This window comes from Haplochromis burtoni, unplaced genomic scaffold (genome assembly GCF_018398535.1).
Source record: "Haplochromis burtoni strain Fernald_Lab_line unplaced genomic scaffold, NCSU_Asbu1 Contig_3, whole genome shotgun sequence".
NCBI classification, from domain to species: Eukaryota; Metazoa; Chordata; class Actinopteri; order Cichliformes; family Cichlidae; genus Haplochromis; species Haplochromis burtoni.
The window spans coordinates 4,088,726-4,112,134 of NW_024582364.1; the positions used below are offsets into that span (position 1 = coordinate 4,088,726).

Consider the following 23,409-nt stretch of genomic DNA (forward strand, 5'->3'; position numbering starts at 1 on the left):
AATAGCTCCAGCGTGAGCAGGAAGGCCTCAGAGGCCCTGAACACTTGCATAATGACATATCCAGTCTAGAGGTTTTCAATCACACAATATATACACACTCCTTAACTAATTTGAGCCAGTGTTCCAATTTAATGAAGTTATTCCCCTCTGAATAATGAAATGGCGGTGCAGTGCTCTTCAGACCGGTAAGATAATACATAAAATTGACAGTTATAAAGTTGGATTGTTGAACTGATACCCCTAGCCCATGGTGATAAGTGGAATGCGTGTGTGTGTGTGTGCGTGCATATCTGTGTATGTGTGTGTGTGCACGTATTTAAAAGCAAACTAAACCTGAAAGCTGCACTCACCTGTGTTACTGTCACATGTTTTCAAGGTTTGCTCCTCACCTTCAGAATCCATCTGCAATAAACCATTAAATGTACAGATGAGCAACTAAAAGAGGCTTTTTAATCCATTTAATGTGTATTAATTAAATTCTCTTAAATGACAAAAGGCTTAAATACTTAATAGATTAATGTGCATTTTTTTTTTTGCCTTGTTTGGCAGGTAAGCAGGGTAACCAGAGCCACTGAGCCTCAAAATCTTTTTTTTTTTTTTTTGCGGGGGGGCAACATCACAAAGAGCTCTAAAAACACCAGTAATATGCAAACACATAAAGTATAATGCCAGGAAAAAAAGTTTCAAAGGTGAGTAAAAATGTAATGACACTAAATAATGACATTAAAGTACGGACAGCACCTCAGAGAGTGTGTTTAGACAAAAATAGTTGCTAAAATCCATCCACTCTCGCTGGCTGTTGCTTGTGGGTCCCAAATAAAACCTATTAAACATAATTATTCCAGGCTGATGGTGGCGTATAGTGGTCACAGGCCAGTGAAATCTGTGAGTCATAGGATATGCTGTTACTTTTCCCTGGTAATGGGAAACATGACTCCTCTCTCTCGTTTGCTGTTGTGATTGAAGGCACTGACCTGTCATACATTTATAATAGGGGAGCAGGTGTGGCAGTGATGGACCTTAATTTCCTTTAATAAACCTTTTATGTGCCACACTCTTAATGCCACGCCGGGCCCTCAGAGGTCCTGCTCATAATAGGTTCATTACTTTTGATTACTAGAGCCTATTGAGACAAACAACTCCCAAACACTATAGATTACATTCTGTAAAAATGAATGTACCTCATTAGTTTGTAACACTTTTCCACACAGACATGCTTTAACATTTTGTATAAATGTGTTGCTCTGAAGGCAAAATGTTGGTCTTGCATCATGCAACCTGAGATTATAACATGGACATTAATCAAAGTTCAAATGATGTTATCAGTGCACTGAAATATCACAGCTGACTCATAATGTTACCAGGGTGTTTTTCCCCCCCTTTCTTTATGTGACATTTTAGATGTGCCTATCTTATGTAAATATTTACATAACTTTCTTATATTATTTTATAGTATCTACATTTTCTCTGATCAGTCAAGAGTATTGTGTGTTATGTACGTGAAGTAAGCAAGCTTCATGACATTAATGATTATATTAATAGGAATAATAAGAATAATAGATGGTAAGTATTGTAAGCCTAACCAGTAAAAACAATTTTGATATAAATAGTTTTAGTGGCTGTTTTGTATATTTAACTAGAGCTTCTTTTTCAATCAATCAGTTTCACGTATAGAAGTCTGAGTCTGTTTGTGAGCGCTGCTCCGAAATGGAGACACACAGGCATTTCTGACGCACTGTTAGCAGTCGTCGTGACACAGTACAGTTTGTATCAAATCCATATAACAAGGAGTGACACGTAACAATAAAACAAGGAAGGCCTTGTTAGGTATCTGTGGTTTCCTAACAGGTATTCCTGGCATGGCAACAACATGGGTAAACATGTGATGTGGAGTGTTTACAAAAGCAGAACAAATAGATACAATCAGGGTCAAATGGGAGCTTTTATTGACATCCCCTAAACAATCTGGCTAAAATCATTATGTAAGTTACCTTTTCATTTTTTTTCTCCTATGACAGTTCTTCTCGTTAGTGGATTATACATTTTACAGGGTGACTTGTGATGGTGTACAGGGTAATAATAATAATCTATATCAAACCTCCACATATGGCATTTATAAACAACATTTTGCACATTTATGTAATTTATCATTTATATTTGTCAGGAAGTACAGCCCCAAACCCTCTACACTCACAAAGACAGGCAGGTGTAATAATGTCTTGTCTGTACTGAGAGGAAAAGTCACAATTGTTCACAAACATCTTGTGTTAGCAAACATAGACTGTCCTTAAAAATGTTAAAGGGACAGGTTAATATAAAATTTTACCGTTGGAATTTAAAATATGCATATTTTTACTGTATAATATTCTAATTCTAACATATTAACCACCGTAATTATCTGCTAAAAATCAAATTAATTGGTCAGTGATATTCAGTCAAACCAAGTTAAATAAATATAATTTGTTTAAGTTATTCTGCTGATCTTAAATTCATGAAAAAATCCACTTTGTAAAAATTGTAAAGTAGGTGGTGAGACTTTTTTTCAGATTTTGAAGGTGTGCAAGTCAGAAAAAGTTTAGATCGCTGATCTAAATCTAAAAATAAAAATCTATAAAGAAAGATAAATATATAGAGAGTTATATCACACACACACACACACACACACACACACACATATATTTTTTTTTCTTTCTTTTTTTAATTTCTTCCAACTGTGCACACATTATAGAGGAATAAATGGGATTGCTGTAAATGCACTCAGATTAGAACAGAATACAGGAAAGAATAACGACAACAGTAAATTTTAAAGCTTAATAAGCTTTTACTGTATTTATATTTTGTCTATATGAAGTCACTGATTTATCTTTACTGATATATTTGTGAGTTCCACACCTACACACTAAAAAGCAGCACAAAAAGGAAAAGAGCAAGTGATCAACATTTTGCATACTTTAATGTTGGTGAAACACTAGTGTGTCTTTAAAGTCCTTGCACTGAAATAGTGCTGAGTAAATCTCTCTCTAAACTTTCTACTAGGCTACAAATCCAGTTGAGACAACCTGACATATAAAAGGCAATCATCACTTAACAAAAAGCGGATTCAGCAATAGCCTGTAAAGAGTATAGTATCTGCCAGCCACCCACAGCCCTGCATAAGTAAAAACCAATCTCACTTTATGATCACTGTGGTCAAAGGGGCAGTGGCACTCCACCACTTAGCATGCTACTTATCCAAAACACTGTTACACAAGCATTTATCCCTTTCTGTCCCTAACAAAACTTATTTTTTACTTTGTGTTTACACTCTAGGCTCTGTCTGTGCCACATCTGTGACAGATTATTTACCTTTGATTGTAGTTTCCCAAGCGCTCTGTAGACTAAGATGCCAGATCCACACTGTTCACCCTGGTTGATGATTTCACGCTTGTTATCTTTCAGGAAATGATCATGTAATTCATTATCTATGAAGAAAAAATAAAGACATAAGTACAAGTTTAAAATCTTACCTCACAATCTGTAACTTTTTCACATATCCCAAAACCAACTTTTGGAGGGTTTGTATTCATAAATTTTTAAATTGTTGTGTGAACATGAACATGTATTCAGAAAACAGGTGGAAAGAGCATATTAACATCTCACATGGAATAAGGAACACGATGCAAATTGATTGCTTGACAGGGATCAAATTGCTTGCTTCTAATTAATACAAAACATCCAAGAGGGAAAACAAGGATGAACACAATGAGTACATTAAGCCTCTTCACTTCACAGATCTTATTATGGAATTATTTATTTCTGTTAGCTTTGAAAAAAAGAAAAAAACATCTTCTTAATTATAGCTCACAGAGCGTTTCCCCGGAAAAACAAAACTGGGGGAAAAAGTAGGGGGGTGGGGGTTATTCACTCAGTTTCATTAGCATATGAAAAAGACTCACTACTATTCGGGCTTGTTCGTCATCTGCTGAATCATATTTATGCCCCCCGCGCACACACACACACACACACACACACACCCCAAGTGCAACATAAATAATGCTTCTCAGAGGATGGTTTCCCTGCGTCTAGGGCAGATTTCTCAGGGGGAAAGGAGGCAGCCTGATGCTGAGGGTCCATGAGATTTTCTATGTGTTAATCTGGCTGCTAGCTGTCCTTGAGCCCAGCCCATTCCCCCCTAACCCCATCTGCTAGCATTCCCACCACAGAGGAGAGAATGGGCTGCGACTGGGGATAGAAAAAGAGAGAGACCTTCCCAGTCCAGCAATCATGAATAACCATTGCCTCGCACCATTATCAGAGAGGCTGGATCCAAGCTGAGATGGTGGAGAGCAAATGTCTGTAAAACACCCCAACGCTCCTGACGTTACTCAAACCGCACTCTCGCATTTTGTTGTAAGTGATGCTATTATTATTATTTTCAAATAATGCCTTATTAATACTGTGCAGCTGCTGTGGATATTCATCACTGACCTTGAGTCTTTGTGTCCCCTTGTTCCCAGCTTATCCGTGCACTTGGGACGCTCTCGTGTAATTAACGCAGACATTATTGTGATGGAGTAAAAAAAAATAAAAACTCTGAGCAGATACCTCATCTTGAAACCAATAAAGCGGGCCAGAGTAGCAAAGTAAGATTCTGGAGACCATAAAATTAATTACATTATTTACATTTCCTTTAGATAGGGGGGTACAGGCGAGATGATAGAGGCAAATGAGATTACACAAAATAAGATTTCAAAATGTCAGTGCTGCACACTCAACCAACCAACTGTTATGATTAGATTACTCTTTTAATATAATTACTGTCTAAGGCTGTGCGTGTGTGGAAACAATGCATACATAAAACACAGGAGCAGCGTCTTAACTGATTCCCATCCTTTTCTCCGCGAGTCTTTTTCTCTTAACCTTTCTTCAACAGTATCATTTTGAATTATAGGGAACGGATGGGTGCTCTGTGCAAGGTCACTGTCTGGTGTGTACTCCCCCCCCTCCTCCCATCGCTCCCTGTTTTTGTTTCCTCTTCCAGAAGCACACTGAGTGAAGGGTTAAAACTGGAATGGATTTAATTATGGAATGAATGGAATTATAATGCGCCTGCAGCAAGTTTTCCTCCTTATTTATTAAAGCAGCTGATGGGCCAGGTTTGATGAGCCACTTCTGGCATAATTGAGTCATCACACAAAGAGGGTTCCTCGCATTCAGAGTGGTTTTATCAGCAGCAAACAGACCTGATTACTGGCAATTACACTCTGATCTAGGGGAAGGAGAAAAAAAGGGTAAATGTGCGGGGTAACTTCTGTGTTTATAGTTTACCCCGGGAATAATTTTCACATTAATTTTACATGCTAAGTGTTTTCTGTTTGTGTATAATAAAGAGTGAACGGCAGGCGATAGCACCTTTTACTTTCATATTTTCTTGTAATGAATTTCTGCGAGGAAATTGTGAACTGATCTCAGTTCATACTGACCCTATAGGAGGTTTGAGAACCAGCCAAACATACAGCCTGCCTAGCTGAAGCTAAAGGGTGAGCTACCTGCTTGGAAAGTGATCCCATCATCTCTGTGGAAGCAGGTAAAACTGTATGCACAGCTAAAATGACAGATTTTGTTGTTGTTGTTTTTTAATTATGTCAGATGGGAAATGGATAAACTTCTGTTCAAAGCGACTTTTTATGTCTTTTTGAGAGATTTCCATGAACACAAGAAAAAATATGTAATTTAGAAGGTGAAGTGATCATAATTTTTAGAAGTGCAATTTATAGGTTTTTTTTTTTAACATTTCACAATGTGTAATTGTCAGTTACCTTCATGGTAAAATTGACAGTTTATCAACACTTCACGGCGCTGGCAGATTTGCTCTGTTCATAATATTATTACATATTTTCACCTGAATCTAGGGACAAAAGAGGATGAACAGTTTTGCATTTCCCCTTATATTAACAAAAAAATATTTTGCACAACTCTACTTTAAGAGCTCAGAAAAAGAAAAGTATTAGGCTTTTTTACATGTGCAGTATGTATGTGCAAAAAAAATACTGTATCTTAAAAAAGAAAGAATCTGCCAGCAATTTATGAGCATTCCTCTGTGTAATGGAGGTTTCTGGATTCATGCAGACACAGTCAAAATCTTGAAGTCAACTGCGATTTCAGATATAACAGCCTCACAGCTACCCTGACGGCCAAGCAAAGTGTTTGTGCCTTTTGCCAAAGAGTACTTTTATAGAGAAGCGTATTGGCATCTTATCACTTCTCCAAGACAGAGATGCTTCAATAAAAGAACACAGCTCACAGAATTCTTAACAGACAATTAGGAGCCTGGCTAGCCACTAACGCTTCAATGATTTGTTATGATGGCATAACTACAGGGGAAACTTGTTATTGGACAGAGTTAGCAAGAGTCCCATAAAAGAGTCAGATGGTGACACCTTTGCCGAGGTGATTTATGAATCTTGTAATCGCTTTCCAAAGTCATCCCAAAGCCTTCCCTCTAAATTGAGTTCATCTGGAGCCGGACCACACAGAGGCACCAAGTCCAGATTGTTTCTTCTGACATCAAAGAGCCAATTTCTGTTTTTGACCAAATTTCTGCTGCTTTTAGTTCCCTTATCGTATGAAAGGCTAGATGATATGCTATTTTATTTGTGAATTTCAATCCAATTACGGACACCAAAATATTGAGACAAATAAAATTAGTATCTCCTTTCACTGCACTATCCATCAATAGGATAATAAATGGAGCGGCAAACAATTCATCCATTGGCAAGTCTCCAGCATGCCAAACCGCTCTCATGTTAGTTTGAATCTTTGAATTCTGTCATGTACATGGTTTTTCAAACCTGTCTAATTTGGGGACAGGTGTTTGGGGAGAGAGAAGTTCCAGCCCCGGTGTAACAATGAGCAGAGTAATCCTGCTCATTGTTCCTGCCCAAGGAGCCCCTTTCATGAAGGAGGTTGCATGAATGCTACCAGGTGGTCTGCAATTTGGAGAAACGTAGTAACCGTTCCAGCTAATCCCCCGTCACAAAAGGCAGGTCTCCGGCGCTCTGGGCCTCTCCGGGGCAGAGGGAAAAGTTTACCTTGAACACATAGTGTCTGAAAGGAGTCAGGACTCGAGCAGTGATTCCTAATCAGATTGCGCTCAAGTGAACAGCTCGCATGGCAGCTGTAGTTTTCCCAGGGTTAATTACCTTTCACTGCTCTCTCTAAATGAGTCAGCTGTTCCTGTCATTAAACAACTCCACTCTATCTCTGCTCCTCTGTCCTCCTCACACATGTGCACAAGTGCACACGGGTGTGCACGGTCACGCACACACTGACACTGCGCCACACGCACACGGACATGCCCCTTTGTTTTTCTTACCCATTATATTTAATGCATTGTGTACGGTGATCAAAGAGTGTTAAAACATTATTTAGATATTAAAGTGACTTTGGTCGAACTGCAAGTCAGTCGTGGCCACAGAAATGGAGGTTGCTGTATTTTTATTTATGCTATGGATGTTTATGCAGATAGAAGGCAGTAGTCCCAACACACCTCCCCTACCCTGCTGAGGAAAAATAAGACCAATCTGTCAAGGTCTTATTCTAAACAGACCCTTTAGTATTAATTGAGCACATATAGGAAGCAAACATGGTCACATATGCGCACACACAAACACGAGCATACGTACATACACAGAAACATGCGGATACACATACATGCACACACAGAGACAGAGTCCAGCTCTGTAATAGTTGTGCTGTCATCAATTCTGAACAATCTGTCTACTCACTGGGCTCAGTGGCTCAGGATGTTGGGGGAGTTTTAAGTGATTTTTGCCACTGTATGGTAAAATCCCTCGGCCACCTGGATTACAAACTCTAGTCCTTTAACTCATGCCAGTATAAATCCGTGTTAACTCGGATTTACCTCTGGCATATGAATTCTCAATCTGCGTAAGCTTTGTTTGGAATGAGTCGAACATAAGTATTTCATGCAGTAAGGATGCCCAGTGGTGAATTCCTATTTCTGTGAAACACACACTGGGACACAGTTCAGGACTAAATCAGTCATCAGAACAACTAGAAAAGCCTGAAGCTGTGCTTTAGTACGGTCAAAAGGTGAGACCCGTATGGCCGCTCCCATCCAGGTGGAAGTGTGCAGTGCTGCACTGTGAAATCCACATAACCATGGTGAGAGATATAAACTCAGAGCTGTACACTGTGGTCAAGAGTTTAATCAGATTCCTCACTCCAAGCTTTTGCTTTGCTTATTGTCAGGCAAACATTATTTGCTCAGTTGTTCAAACACAAGTCCTGGTCTGCTACCAAAGCGATCATGATAAAATAAAATATGGCATGAGCAGCCTGGAGGATCTAAATTAAGTATTATCCAATATCCATACAATCTCTCGCACTCACACACACACACAGACTTCTGGGATAGCAGAGTTAAGCCAGACTATTTTGTACTTAAAAGGTTAGCAGGGCTGTTTTGTGAGTTTGATCCACGCTTGCCAAATCAGCAGATGGTCCATGAATATGATTATATGCATCAATAAAAGGAGTAATCTTTAACAAAATGTAAATTTGACTTAAGTCCAGGGTTTAATATACAAGATGGACTTTCACCCACTTCCCAGCCTGACAGAAGAGCACGATAAGCTAATGCACTTCAAATTTCGTATTACAGCAGCCACTACTGACGCTGCCTGCTACTATTGTGAAGATCAAAATAAGGAGTCGGAGGAAAGGTAAACGATATCTGCACGGCGCTCAGATGTGCGTGTTTGCACTGAAACGTCCGTTCACTTTGAACGAGCTAAGCAGTAAAGCAGTCGATACAAACCGAGCCTCTCTCGTGCTGTCCTGCCTCTTTTTTACGTTAAACACTCAATGCATTTTAGGCAAAACCGAGCAAAACAACAACATTAAGATATCTGACCATCGCAAAAATAAATGAACCATTATATGTATAAACATCTCTATTTTTTCGTGAATAACAACCAAGTCATAGCTCCGATGTAAACTAACATAAAGTTCAAGCAGCCTTGTGGCGAATGGAAAGAGACGAAAAAAAAGTTTGAGCAGGAATTGAGAAGTTAAGAATGGTGAAGTGAAATGTGGTGATCTTACTCTGAGCCACATAAAACAGCATCACTGTTATTGACCCGGCCATGAATCTACTTATCTGAGCCCGAGGCTTACACAGCACATCGCATCCTCACACAGCCACAATCACTTGTCTTCTGCATCTAAATGCACTCGTGTTAACATGTCCGACAGGGCAGAATCGCGAGCTCGACTTACCATGCCCCCTTTAGCCTTTGTTTTGCATCTCTCGGGGACATCGGGGAGGTAGACGGAGCAGAAGGATACCGAGGTGGGGTACAGGGTAGTCCAGAGTCTCGCTGCTGAGGAGAGTGTGTTTGGTTGGGGTTTGTGTGTGTGTATGTGTGTGCGTTGTGTGTGCGTGCGTGTGTGCAGGGACACTGTGATATTCACCCGAAACGCTAAGCTTTTTTTCCCCCTCTTTTTTTTTGTAGCCTTTGTGTCATTCACTTAACAACCAATCTCATTAGCTGCTGGGCTACAATGGTCTGAATTATTTTCTGTATAAATACACCACATGGTGATCTTCAAGGTAAGACCTCTGAAGGTCTTTTTCTAAACCAAAGAAAGGTAGATAGCCCATCAATAAATAAATAAATAAATACAAAAATATATAAAATAATTAATAAAATGGGAAAAAAAATGGATAATAAAAATAAACTGAAATAATTAAACGCAAGAGTCATTTAGAGTGGTTTTACTGTAACAAAAGTGAATGATGATACTTGACGGTATACATACAGTATGCATTAGAATTTGTGCTCCAACTTAAAGGGGGGAAAAAAACTTAAGAGGACTGTCGAGATTAATTATATGACCATAGTTGAATAAAAAAGAAATAGATGTCTTAAAACTGGGTACAGCTTTAGTTATTTAACACTTCGCTTGCTGGTGTGTTGTTGCCGAACCCTGAATGCATGTAAAATGTAACTATTGTAAGTACTTGAAGTCATGACAGCTGTCTATAAGCATCAGGGACATGTCTATTGGCCAACTTGACCCTTGTTAGAAAACAAAACAAATACAAAAAAGAGAATACTGCAGCCTGGGACTGCCGAGCCGGGTCACTGGAGATTTTCCAGACAAACGCCGCACAGGGGAGGGGAGGGGAGGGGAGGAAGAATAAAAAGGACAGGCTCAGAATCTCATTTTAACAGACCGCACACAATCTGGGCTCCCACAGAACTATCTCTGCCTGACCGCTTTCTATTTATCCCTTATCAGTGTTTACCAACCGCTAGTTTTCTTTCATTCACACTGTGAGGCAGTTCTCTTACTATCAGTCAACAGCTGACACCGTGGAACAGCCTCAAAGGCAAGAGGAAGGGATCAAAACTAAACCAAAGCTGTTTAAACAATACAACAGAGGAAATAAATTCATAAATCCTAATTCTTCCCAACCCACAAGGGTATAAGCAGATCCTTTATAGTTAGGCCAACAAACAAAACCACAGCCAATGAGGTACATTACAATCAAGGTAAATTCTGAAATATATTTAGAAGGGAAAAAAAAAAAAGGAAAGAAAGGCATTTTTAAAAAATCCCATGTAGTAATAATTGGGAACATTTCATAGTCTTGCCCCTGTCAGGCAAATATATGTATTCACTTAAACCTCCTTTTTTTCTCTTGTCTTTTATTGTCTTTTCAGGAAAATCCCACCTGATTCAACGTTAACGTTTTTAGATCATTTTATTGTATGCTACCAACAAGCTTAAAAACATGTGTGACATTATAAGCAGCTCCAAATATTTTATTAAGATTTGGAATAAATGCCCAGTTACAGTGCTTTTGTTAGAATCTTTCCACTTTTAAAGCACCAATCAGTAAAAATACAGCTCAAACCTGTTTTAATTTATATAACATAAATTGCCTTTATCAGTAATTATGCACAACTCATTAAATATTATAATATTGACTTTATTACTGGCTCAATTTGAATCAATGCAATATCACCTCTTTTAATTTAAGGGACATATTTCCACTGTGACAAACTGTGGCTTTTTACGTTTATAAAAGAGCATATTTAAACAATACTTTCAGACTGCAGGCAAATTATATTCAAATGTTGAGAGAAATAAATAATAATATTGAAAGGTACTGTTAACACTGTTGCTTTACATTTTTCTCCAGCAGGACAAACAAACATCACTGTTTTTTTCTGGAATACTCTTCAAAAGTTAAGTAATTAATTACATTTATCCTTTCACCAGCTGCTCAACAGCAGATGGATCATTTCTGAGACCTTGTTGAATTAAATCCACATAATTCATTTTCCTGGATTAACTAACTGAAAGTTTGAGCAGTGGAAAAACAGGTAACACATTGTGTATTCGTCTGAAATGTATTTTATACTTGACAATGTGAAGACCCGACGGCAATTTGTTTATAATTAAGACAAGCTCTTCGTGTTTTTTTTAAAGGAGGCCAGAAGTTAAATAACATTCATTTAGTTGTGTGCTAAATACATGAAAATAGGTACAAACCAAATTTGCCATCACGGTCATTTAAAGTGTATTTCAGCTATGTGAATGGGTTTGTGAATCCAGTTTTGTTGAGCAGCAGGTACCATGGACAGTTCCTGGAGGCAAACAGAGGTTACGTTAATGTGTTGTGTAGCAACTAACTTCCCTGTGCTTTGAAGAGGAGGGTGTGGAGCAGAGAGGAATAATGCCTCTTACTTATCACTGCTTTAGCACACAGCCCTACCACAGACTCTGCTGCTTTTATAATTAAAACAAAGTGTGGAGGTGCAACTTTGTAACTTCGCTCTCCTCATATGTTTTAATCTCTGTATAACAGGGCAAACTTTTCAAAGGATTACTCAGATGTGTTACACAATACTGTATCATCTGATGTCTTTTTCATGTTTATTAAGAGATGAGTGCTGACTGTCATGAGATGATGACAAAACTTATGATCAAATGGAGACAAACAGGCACAATGACAAGTGACATTTAATATATTTTACCACTGAGTCATATCAGTGGGAATTCTTCTAATGTAACAATGACAGAAAGAATCATTTCCCTCACAAAAATAAAAATCACTGGCAAATATAAGAGATTTAGTTTATATTTATATAAGTTGTATAGAAATACTGAAGTATTTAGCTTATATCATTTAGATTTTTTTTGCTGAAAAAAAGAGAAATAATATTCACGTTTTAATAATTCATACACTAATCTACTCTTGACTCTCATTTAAAAGAAAATGCTCCTTAAATTAAAAAAAAATCAAATAAAATAAAAAAACAGGGATCAGCTTGAAGATGGGTCATACAAGCAGATTCTGAGGCATTAGTGTGCTCCAACTTACTAGTAAATGATGAACTTTTCCAACCAGCATCCATCCTCTTAAATCAATAGTTGCTCTGGAGACTGTTGAGTGCTTTGACCCCTTACAATTTGGTCAAAGCTAAGTCTTGCCCACGTCTACCACAAAAGTTCGCTAGTGGACTGTGTTACTGTCTCACTACATTTGGCATTAGCATATAGTTTTGTAACTTTGCCACAGTTATGATGCAAATGATAACATAAATTCAAAACAGACTGTAGTGCTTCGGCCCTGTGAATTTGTCTAAATCTGAGATTTGTCCTCAGACAATAACACAAAAGCTGATTTGTGGATATTTTTTTTTTTGTCAAACTATGATCACTGTTAACATATCTTTTTCAGACTTGTAATACAAATTACAGAAAGCCAGGACAGGATGCAATAAAATACTTGACTGACTGCTCAAACACGTTATTGGAACACAGAGTCAATGTTTAAGTGCATTAGGCTCAGTGGTCTTGTATGTACAGCTGTCACTGTCAAAGCCACAGGCAACCTGACAATGCTTTGTCTCTACACACAATACGAACATGTGTTATTCCTAAGACAAGCTTATACTCTACACAAATGCTGTGAACTTAATCTAGGTAGACAGTATCTCATGCTATCTGGATGATCAAAAATAGGTCATGCCTCTCAAAAAGCAGTTTGAGCCATTTAATCTCCTCTCAAACTGTCTGAAACCTGGACAGAAGCTGCGCTCGCTTTCCAGCAAAGATTTTAAGAACACTGATTTGTATCAGGAAAGCAGTGTTCATGTTCATCTGTGCAACATTTTCTACAACAAACACTCCCTGACACAGTTAAAAACAACTGCCAGCACAATTCTTTTTCACATAGTCATGCAAAATCTGGACGAGGCGAGTTCCGCAGCAGAGTAAAAAAAATCAAAATTCAAAAATCTAAGTGTAAATCTAAATAAGTTTCTAACACTTGTGCGTTTCAGCTGCTGCTTTGGATCGCACAGGACAGCATCTAACAGCGTGAGCTAAAAGCCTTGTCGTTCACATTTGCGATACAGCATATCACTGATGACAAATGCTGACCAAACTGACAGTATATTAAATAAAAAGAACTTTGACACCAACCTAGTGCTGTGATCCAAAAAGTTTGATTTTCTCCCAGTCTCTTGATAGCTTAGCTGGTGCTGTGGCTTTGAAAGGTAGTCCCCAGGAATATGACATACTGTGCCTTTGACAGCCTCGAGATAAGCACCTGCGTTCGGGTCCCTTTTTACGTCACACCTCCCCATTCACAGCCCTTCAACATGATGCACATTTGCACATCAACAGCCACCAACCCCCCTCCTCGCTCTACTCCCACATCCGCAAAACACACAAACAGGCACACAAGAAGGCAGATGCGCGCACTGGGCTCTACTCATGCGCGCGTACTCTCACACAGACACACACGCAGGCACCACAGATTTGTGTGCGCTTACTGAGGATGCAGCCTACATGCAGGCAAACACACATGTGGACACATATACACTCACGGTGCACTCACAGATGATTTATTCCTTCTTCTTTTTTTTAACTCCTTCATCCAGACTTATTCATATATTGATCCTCGTTTTATGTGTTTAAAAAAAACAAAAAACTTTCCCTTGGTTTGTCATAAGACCAGGGCATATGCCCTCCCAAGCTCCTCATACATCACTCATCATGCAAATGAGAGGGAATGTCACTCCTCAGCAGCAGATGGCCAGGGATGATAACAATGGCTGAACAGACCAGTTTCAATGTCTGCGACTTTATCGCTACGGCAACAACAAAAATAGATGATATGAAATCCTTGTCTGTTAATTTGATTCTCCTCCTTTTTAGTGTTTGTACCTGTCAGCCTGTTTCGTTTCTCTTGGACCATTTCAATGTAAAAGCTTTGTCTGAGGTTTTTCTGTCATCAGAAGTCTGCCTATCACTAAAAGGCACAGACCTGGAAATGATTTTTGGTGACTACGGAAAGCTGCTGCCTAGCAGTTATTCAAGTAATTAGGTGTAATTCCTCCCTGTAGTCCATGTTAGCCTCCTGAGTTAGCTCATGCGTTCGACAGGCCTGGATAGAGACAGGGAAGAATAAAAGAAGAAAGGGGCCCCGAGAAATCACAAATGCAGCTTTTCAAACCACCACCACCACCACCCCCCAGCCAAAGTGATGTCACCCTGCATCCTGCTGACTCCTGTTCATACAAGCCCCCATAGCAGAGAGTAAACAGTGGAAGCGTTTAGCAAACAGGGCCAGATTACAATGACAAAGGCAACCACACTTCTGGGTGGAGCCTGGGGCGAGGGGGGCAAAAGAGGGGGGTGGGTTGGTGAGGCTCAGGATTTAAAATAAGTGATACCCATGAGGGGGCCCCCCCTCAAGATCCAAGCCTAGCCCTTCCCCAGCTGATGGTAGGGGCCACCCAAACACGCTTATCTGACGGTGATGTCCCCTCAGTCCCCGGGGACTGACGTGTGAACACAATATGTAATAATAATGAATTTTCAGTTCTTTTTCCTGTGATTTGTGCATTTGGTTATGCAAGGCTGGGGACTTGAGGATGGAGAATATCATTACTTAAGGTTTGGCAGTTGATCATCACCTTGTTTAATGCCTCATTTGAAAGTCTAATTTCTAACTGTCTTCAAGAGCCAATTCATGGTACACTGTGAAAGAGACATACAAAGAGAGCAGACATGCTCTGTTTTACCCTCTTTTTTCCACAATTTGTACCTGATAATCGTACAAATATATGAAAGTAAAGGATCATCTATGTAAGCATCTTATCACATGGCATGTTCTCTCATTCCTGATGTAGACAATCTCACTGTGAGGCCATGGCAAGCTTGTTCTAAGGGATGATTATTTCATGTCCACGACCAGACATCAGCTTTGTTTGAAGAAAACACAAAAACAATCAACTCGTGTTAAGCAGTCCCGGCAAATTGTGAGAGCATATTGACGACCGCGCAACAACACCATTTACGAAAATGTAACATTTTCTTTTGCCCATAACATCTGTTCGGATCTCGAAAAAGAGAGAACTCATTCAGAGGCAACATGCAACATAAACTAGTGTTTTGTCAAGCTATTTCATCAACTGAAAATGTGGGCATAACTGGAGAGAGCTGATGGAGAAATGAAAGAGGAGTGGGTTGGACAAAATTACATGTCAAACAAGGGTTCACATTTAAAAAGTCCTGCTCATATTTGTAGAAAGTGTTTGATTGCATTTAGAAAGGTATTACAATGGGTCACATCTGTGTCTAAAAGCTTTTTGCATTCTGCTGCAAATTATGTAAGCAAAGTGAAGTGTCACAGCACCCTGTTGTTTTGAGCACTATACCTTCCTCCTGTGAAACCTACACAAATATGTTTAACTGAATTCTTCTAATGTACTGCAGGATCAAAATGTCAGCGGTATAACTTCAACAAACCCCCTCACTCAACACCCCGCCCTGTAATTTCAACAAAGCAACACGACTAATTTTGCGTGGCAGCCCGTACAGCCAAACAACAATGCATATTCACTGTCCCATTGAATGTGATAGACACGTAGAAATCTATATTGAACTGTGGTTAATTTCGGCTGTAATGCTTCAAGCTCGGTCTAAAATGACACAAATGGTATTTCTTGGTGGTACTGAACCCTTATTGTGCAACCACTTGATGCCGCTTGTTCATCGCCACAAAGTCACATAAAAGGACTGAATTAAATTTTAAATAAATTATTTGCATATGCAAATATGGGTAACCAAACATAAGTACATGTTGTTGATATGGCTCCAGGATGTAGAACTATCTTTATGTTAATGTCAACAGACAGGGAATATTCTTTTGAAAATACAGTGCATTTTTCATGGGGATCATTATCTACACTGCATGTCAGTGTGTCTCAGTTAAAGGAAATGATTAGATTACTTCCCAGCAATCCCCTTTTGGGCGATTTATGTGTGACCGTGGGCAACCTTACAATATGTTTATTCAGTGTCCTTTGAAGAGACTTCAATAACATTTGGAATGTTTTGTGAACAAATGTAGGTTGGTTTTATTTATCTCTTCATTGAACCAATGCCTTTGGAGCTACTGTAGGGCCACGGTTATATTTGAGTTTGAAAAAGTTTCTCCAAACTTGATAAATCCTCCTCTAGTAGGGTGTGAAATACTCTTTTTAATGAACTAATACAAATTACTCTGTAGCCAAATTTCTGTTTTTTAAAAAAGAAACAGGTGACCAAACTTTTGAGGTGAAAAAGGTTATAGGTGACCTTGTATGTCACTTGCAAATGTTTACTGAAACTACATAGGAAGAAATGTTGTTTAACATAATTACAGTGGCATTAGCATCCATACATCCAGTACATTCAAAATGAAAAGGAGCTTTCATTATTAGCTTTGCATTTATCTGACTGATGAATTAACCAAAGAGCCAAACTTTAAGGTTTGTATGGCAGAAAAGCTGCACACGGGATCATAAAATCCAGAAACCATGGTGATTATTAAGACTGCATCACAATTCTAATTGATTCCATTTTATTTTATGTTTTATATGGCATAGCTCACAATTTGCTATTTACCAAGACGTTTTACCATTGTAAGCTTGAGCCCAAACAATGTAAAAGTGATAACACAAAGAGTCCACAATTATCTATATAATGTATTTAGCAATTTCAGTGAAAAGCCTCATTAGTCAGCGATTGTTTGTCCTCTTTCTCTTTTTCCCATGTTGATCAGATTTTACAAAACGGGGCAGGTAATCAAGCAAACATTATACTCACATCTATAAAGTGCAGTCATAGAAACAAAATAATAACAAAATAAGAGTTTGGTTTAAATATATTTACATCTATAAGTATCAGTGACAACAATCACAACTGGTTCTTACATTTACCAGCCTAAACTGAGAGCGTCTGATTGGTTACATTTAATAAATCAGCACTTGATTGGTCAGTCGATGTCTTCTTTTTCAAAGGCCTGTAGACTCACTTTGTTGTGTCATTGAGAGGTTAGGTCCAGATATGAGTGCCCATCTTTTTCACTCAGGCAGGCAGACAATGAAGCAGACACGCCTATAAATGGCGAGATAGGAGCTTGGATGTTCAGCCAAAATCGAGCATCTACACAATGGTAACAGGTGTGTATAATGCATGCTTTGATAATGACCTTGGTGGCTGTAATAGTATGTCTAGACACAACTAACAAGAGGCATTTGTGTCTGGTCTCAGAAGTCCTAGAGGTGCTCCGTAGCAAGATCCTAAGGATAAGATATTCATTAGAGATTGTTGGTCATTAAAACTAAAGGAAAAATGTGTCAGATGTATGTAGGCTACTAAAATAAAATATTTTTTTCCATGACACTGGAAAAATTAGGTATCAGAAAAGTTTACTTTATCACTCAACAAAATATTTGCAGGGCTGTTTGCATAATAAGCTAAAATCATCTTGAGTATTCAGAGATATGCACTTGAATAAATAGAAAAAAAAAACTCCATTAATGTGGATGGCTTGCAATTTTTGATTGCGCCAGATACAGGAAGCTTGCTGACATGAACGAAAATGCAAATGCCCTTTGAGCAAAACAAAGAAATTGATTATGAAGTAAGTTTCTACAGCACAAGTAGCTGGCTTTGAGTGATTAATGGGGGTGGGTCATTGATTTCCTTTTGTTTAGATCTTGGTTAACTTTCTGGAGACACAATTATAATTTGTTTCCAAACAATAAATCCAATCTAGCTTGAGCAAATTAAATTTCCCTATGGCCTCTTCTGTGTCATTTTACATCTGAAATGGATTGTTATCAAAAGGCATTGCATGTAAATGTCTGCTGTTTCTGTTTATATTTGTTACATTTTTGATTAGATATTGTTTTTCTCGGTATACTGGAAGGTGAGCACTTCCTAAGATTAGAAAGAGCTGTTTACAGAGATCTGCATGACTTGTCAGCTACAGTGCCAGGGGTTAATCCCCCAGTTCTCTCTTCAGTAGCTGTTTGTAACACATATCAAGATTTCTGATATCAAATCTATCTAAGTTGTAAGAGAAATGTTGTTCATCTGTTGTCTGAAACATGCTAAAACGTTTTGTATTCACTGAATGAGCACACTTATATTAGCTTTGCTAAAGGTTGGGGAAATATGTTTGAGATATTGCGGCACAATTTACTTGCAGCATATTTACAAGTCAAATTGGAGTGTTACTGACTACTTTATTTAAAGGCTTTTGCCATATTCTTCAGCTTTACAACTTTGAAAACTTCCACAGATCCAGACATTTATACTTCCTGATTTCTCGCATCATCTCTCCAAGATAGTGATAATACGATTTCTGTGTTTTTCGCTGTTGAGAAACAAACTGGATTATGAACAGATCACTACATAAACAGCTTTCTAAAAGGAGGCAGCTATTTTAAAAAAGGCTGAAGAAATGCAAAGAGGGATTTAAATTTTAATTTGAATTTATTCCAGCAAGTGAAAGGTTCTTTTGAGAGGGGATTTCAGCAAAGATGATGGTATTTAAAAGTGATAAACAAGCATCTAAACCTCCAGTGGAAAACAGTCATTCTGCTTCTTTCTAGTGTAGGGGAGGAATTGGGCTTGCTATGGTCACATCCAAAAAATAAGAATAAGTAATAGTAGTAATTAAAATGTAAATAAATGGGATCCGTGGAGATATTTCAACTGATTTCTCTCATAAATTGTGCAATTAACATTTTGTCTTGACACACCTTGCGACTCCGGATGTAAAGCTATATGTCCTCAGGTGCAAATTCATGTTCTCCGTGTACTTGGCATCGCATACTTTTTACTGTATTGGATGCTTAAAAAATCGTTCACACTTATCACATGAAATTTAAATCCTGTGCCTCAACATGACAGAGGAACACCAGGCAAAGTTCAAATATAAATGCTTTACAAATTAGAATTTGCTTTTAATTAAGGATTGTGGCTGTGCGGTTTGAGGCAGTATCTGAAAAAAATCTAGGGATATTTTTTTCTTCTTCTTTTTTTGGTGAATGACTCACTCTGGGCAGTGACATATCACATTTGGCTGACAAAGAATGATTAACCAAGGCTGTCATCTATTATATATATAATATATGGATTATAATGCTGTGACTGGATTTCAAGTGTTTCTATTCTCTACCGGATGACCACTAAACTTAAGCACAGAAACCTATGCCACACAAGAAAGACAAAGAGTTACATCATTTTGTTGAAGAGTTAATCCGATCACGGACAGTGTGTGTGCATTTGCTATCTTCGGAAAATGCCAGCAAAGGCGCTAAGTAAACCTATTTTACAAGACTCCCTCACAAGGATACAGTGCCAGTATCGGGATAAAATTTCACACAGCGGCATGGCTCAGTCACATAACCTAAGCAGGCTTAGGAAAAATGGAACACTACAAAGTATTGCACTTTCTTCTGCTCGTATGTCTGTTGCAGAATACAAAATGCTCAGATGCATGATGTGAGTTTGAGCATGAAAGCCAAAGAGAACTAATGGCTGAATAGCATGTAGATACTGTTGTTAATGCTCCGAGTTGTTTAAAATGGTAGATTATGGAAGTGTGCACCTGGCATTCTGCAGGCTAGCCTGGCAACACTCCTCCCTTATAATTATAATGAACACACTGTAATTCAGGGTTGAGGCTGAAATACGAATGATGTCCTCTGAGACAGCTTGTTTTAATGGTTATGCAGAAGAGTTCCTAGAAGTGCAGATGGCAGATGCAGTGCCTTTGAAGCTATTTACAGACTGTACACTACAAGGTATGGAAAGACCCATAGTGTGAAGCCATATTGCTTTTTTGTGCTCCTCAATTAGATATTGTGTTGGCTGTATACTAATAAAGCACTAATAAAAGCTTAAGATGTGATTTTGAATATTTAGAGCAATACTGATAGAGCACGTTAGATATCATGGCTACAAAAGCTTGGTAATGCCTGCACGGCCTGTGTGTTTCTTTCAAATTCTTAGTTTGACCACATAGGGGTGCATTTGCTCAAAACGTGGGTCCTCATGCAGTCCTTCATTACAGAGTTTTGGAAAGCTGGTATCTATTTTTTATTTTTTGGGTAGATGAAACTCCATAATACTGCATGTAAACACTCAGTGTATGGGAGATAATATGCTGCAATCAAGATAAGAGAAACCAAAAGAGCCCATATGGACACTTTCTGCTGTCCATTTAGACAGTTTAACTTGAAAATATTGTCCACGTTTATAATTTTAACACAAATAATGACTGCCTATTTTAAAGTAAAATGTCGGTACCTGTTTGCATTGAAAATATTCAACCAGTGTATTTTCCCCCCCCATGTAGCCCATACTTAATGTATCGCTCTCCCTGGCACAGTCCCAATCCTTTATAAAAGAGTGTGGAGCTTTTGAATCAGTCCACTGCTGTGATACAAGAGCAGGTATTGAAACAACAAAAATGTTAACTCCAAGAAAAAGTTTTGCCGCATTAAAGTCACACAGGAGCCGCATTAGCATGTGAAAAGAATAAACAGGAGCATTCTCAGTTACACACTCCACCTGGCTGCTAACCAGCGTCCTTGTCAGAAGTCCACCCACCGCACTGGCTAACACTGAAAGACCTCCTGGGGACCGCAGTGACCATTCACTCGGTTCTCTCTTTTTCCCATGCACCTGTGACTGTTTTTGTGTTTGCTATTTTTTGCTTTGTCTTTTTCTGGCAACACTGTATCATCGGAGACACACTTTCCCTCAAAAGGAATTCTCTTGCCCAACAATGTGGTTTGTTTGTTCACCGGATATGGCAGGCCAGAGAGTCAAATGAAAAAAAAAAAACACACACACAAAAAAACCCAAGTCACTGCAGTAATAATTAAAATTGCCACAAGAAAAACAAGTGGATAGACACATTAGTATGAATAGACTAGAAATAAGAAAATAGTGTACTTTTACCAACTGGTTTCTTGCCGAGTTGGGGGGCTTCACAGGTGCAGTTGGAAAGGCTCTTCTCCTTACTCTCCTCGGACGGCTCATCCGGCTTCTCCATGGTCCTGGACCTTAGAGAGCTGCTTTTCCATTTTCCAAAGGACTTTGCCACAATCGCTTTGTCCGCTCCTTTCATTGTTTTCTGTAAAACACATTTACAGCATGACTTCCCAGGTTTATCCCTCTTGTGAGCCATCTGCCCCCTTTTTTGGCTCTCAATAAACCTGGGCTCATCTTTTCCAAACCCAAAGTAAGAGAGAATTAGGGCATTGTGTGCATATGCATTCTCTTAAGCATTCCAGAAAATTTCCTGATTGCTCTGGCATCTTTTGTAGAGAGAGCGCTTGGACATTGTTTTTCTCCTGACATTTTGCAATCCTGTGTGGAGAGAGTCGTACTGATTGAAACAGTATAAAACAATACTTTGCAAAGTACCCACACAGTAAACAGTAGATGGAAGCTGAAAAAAAACCAAACAAACATGTTTTCATATTTAATCCAACTTAAAGGAAATAAAAATAGCACATTATGCCCTAATTGAGTGCTGTACAGTCCACAAATACTATTACAAGGCCGATCAGGATTAGCAGTGGAACATACCTAGTTATCTATTTCTGAGTGCCAAGACTGCTAGCAGTGGGCAACTAAATTTCAAAAGCTGGCAAATCCAGTTGTCTCCTAAATACAGAAAGTACTTAAATCCAGAGCTAACAGAAGAAAAAGACGGATAAAGGGTGCTCTGCATATCACCGAAAAGCTTGTGCACTTTTCAGAATCACTGGCTAGGTTAAACAAATATGCTAAGTAGAGATCAAAACAATCCTTTGATCTGCAGCCTAGTTTCCAGAGGAATGGCTTGGCTGTTGTTGTAAATAACTTGTATAAATCTATATACCATTTGCCTTCAGGTAATATCAAAAGTGCCAGGGATTCACAGGCAAATACCTTGTGGTTAGGAAATAGATCAGATAAAAGCATATAAATATTTCAGCAACACTGCACTCTGTCATTTCCTGTATTACAGCAGAGCTTTTTTAACCCCATATGATCGTGTTACTTACTTTGTTCTATCACAGAGAAATGAGTGAGAAAATAAACTGCATACGAAAATGACTTTCTACTCCTTTCTATTTGATAGTTTTTAAAAAATGTTCCTACCTTCAGCATGCCATTCAGGTCAAACACAGTGTAAAACATTGTGCTAAACTTCATACAAAAGAGGCTTGAAGAATCAGAATGCAGAAGCTATGCAACTTGCTGACTAACTTTGCCCTGTGTTTTGATCGAGCACACAAAGAAAAACGCTGTCCATTCAAAACAGACAGCATAACTCTTTTCAGAGAGGGGGGACCGTGAACAAACGAGGCCATGTCCTGTGCTGCAGTCAGTTTCCCATCAGGCCTGCACAGTGCACGGTGAGGGCCACAGGGACTGGGACCGGCTGACACCACACTCACAGCCAACAGAACAACTTTTGTGCACACTATCGTCCTTTGGAGACTTTTTTTTTCTGTCACCCAAAATTGGACAACCAGGCTTTTTGGTTTATAGCTTGCTCTACCTCATCGCCCTCAGACTGCTGACAAATTTAAAAAGCAAAAAACTGTCTGGTAAAAAATTTGATTTTAGGATTATATTCTTTAAAGAATATAATATGATTGACATTAAAAAATAAAACATGTTGCAAAGCTAAAAACTCACAAATTGTGGGTGAACAGAAATTCCGATGCTATTCGACTTATTCAGACTTACTATTTGTGAGCAGACAAATTTCACCAGAGCTCTTTTAAGCAGCGCTCTTACCAGGGTAACTAGACTGGTTGAATAAAAATTGAGAAAAATGAAGCAAGGCTTAAAGCATTTTTAATTGCTGGTAGCATGAATAAAGCAACTAGGTAGGGGGCACTTAAACACCAAGTTAAACTAGCCAGCACAGCAGGCAACGTTCACAGACTTAGATGCTTGGGTAACTGATGTACTATCAAAAGTATATGTTTGGAAGGTAACAGATAACAAGTTAAGGGATAAGGATGTTTTAAA

General features: G+C 38.6%; 1 protein-coding gene across 6 annotated transcripts in view; it reads right to left on the reverse strand.

The window, feature by feature from the left end:
- st18 (ST18 C2H2C-type zinc finger transcription factor) overlaps window positions 1-22,634 on the reverse strand; it is a 42,324-nt gene extending 19,690 nt beyond the window's left edge. For 3 of the 6 annotated variants that reach the window (XM_042219712.1, XM_005912604.3, XM_005912603.3), the window contains exons 1-4: window positions 22,528-22,633; window positions 21,337-21,511; window positions 3,346-3,461; window positions 351-402 (exon numbers count right to left, since the gene is read on the reverse strand). In XM_042219712.1, the coding sequence (XP_042075646.1) occupies window positions 351-402; window positions 3,346-3,461; window positions 21,337-21,511; window positions 22,528-22,581 (397 nt within the window). In that variant the 5' untranslated portion in view covers window positions 22,582-22,633. The other 3 variants (XM_042219718.1, XM_005912605.3, XM_005912606.3) reach the window with 3 other exon arrangements.
- Between the last annotated feature and the right edge of the window lie 775 nt (window positions 22,635-23,409).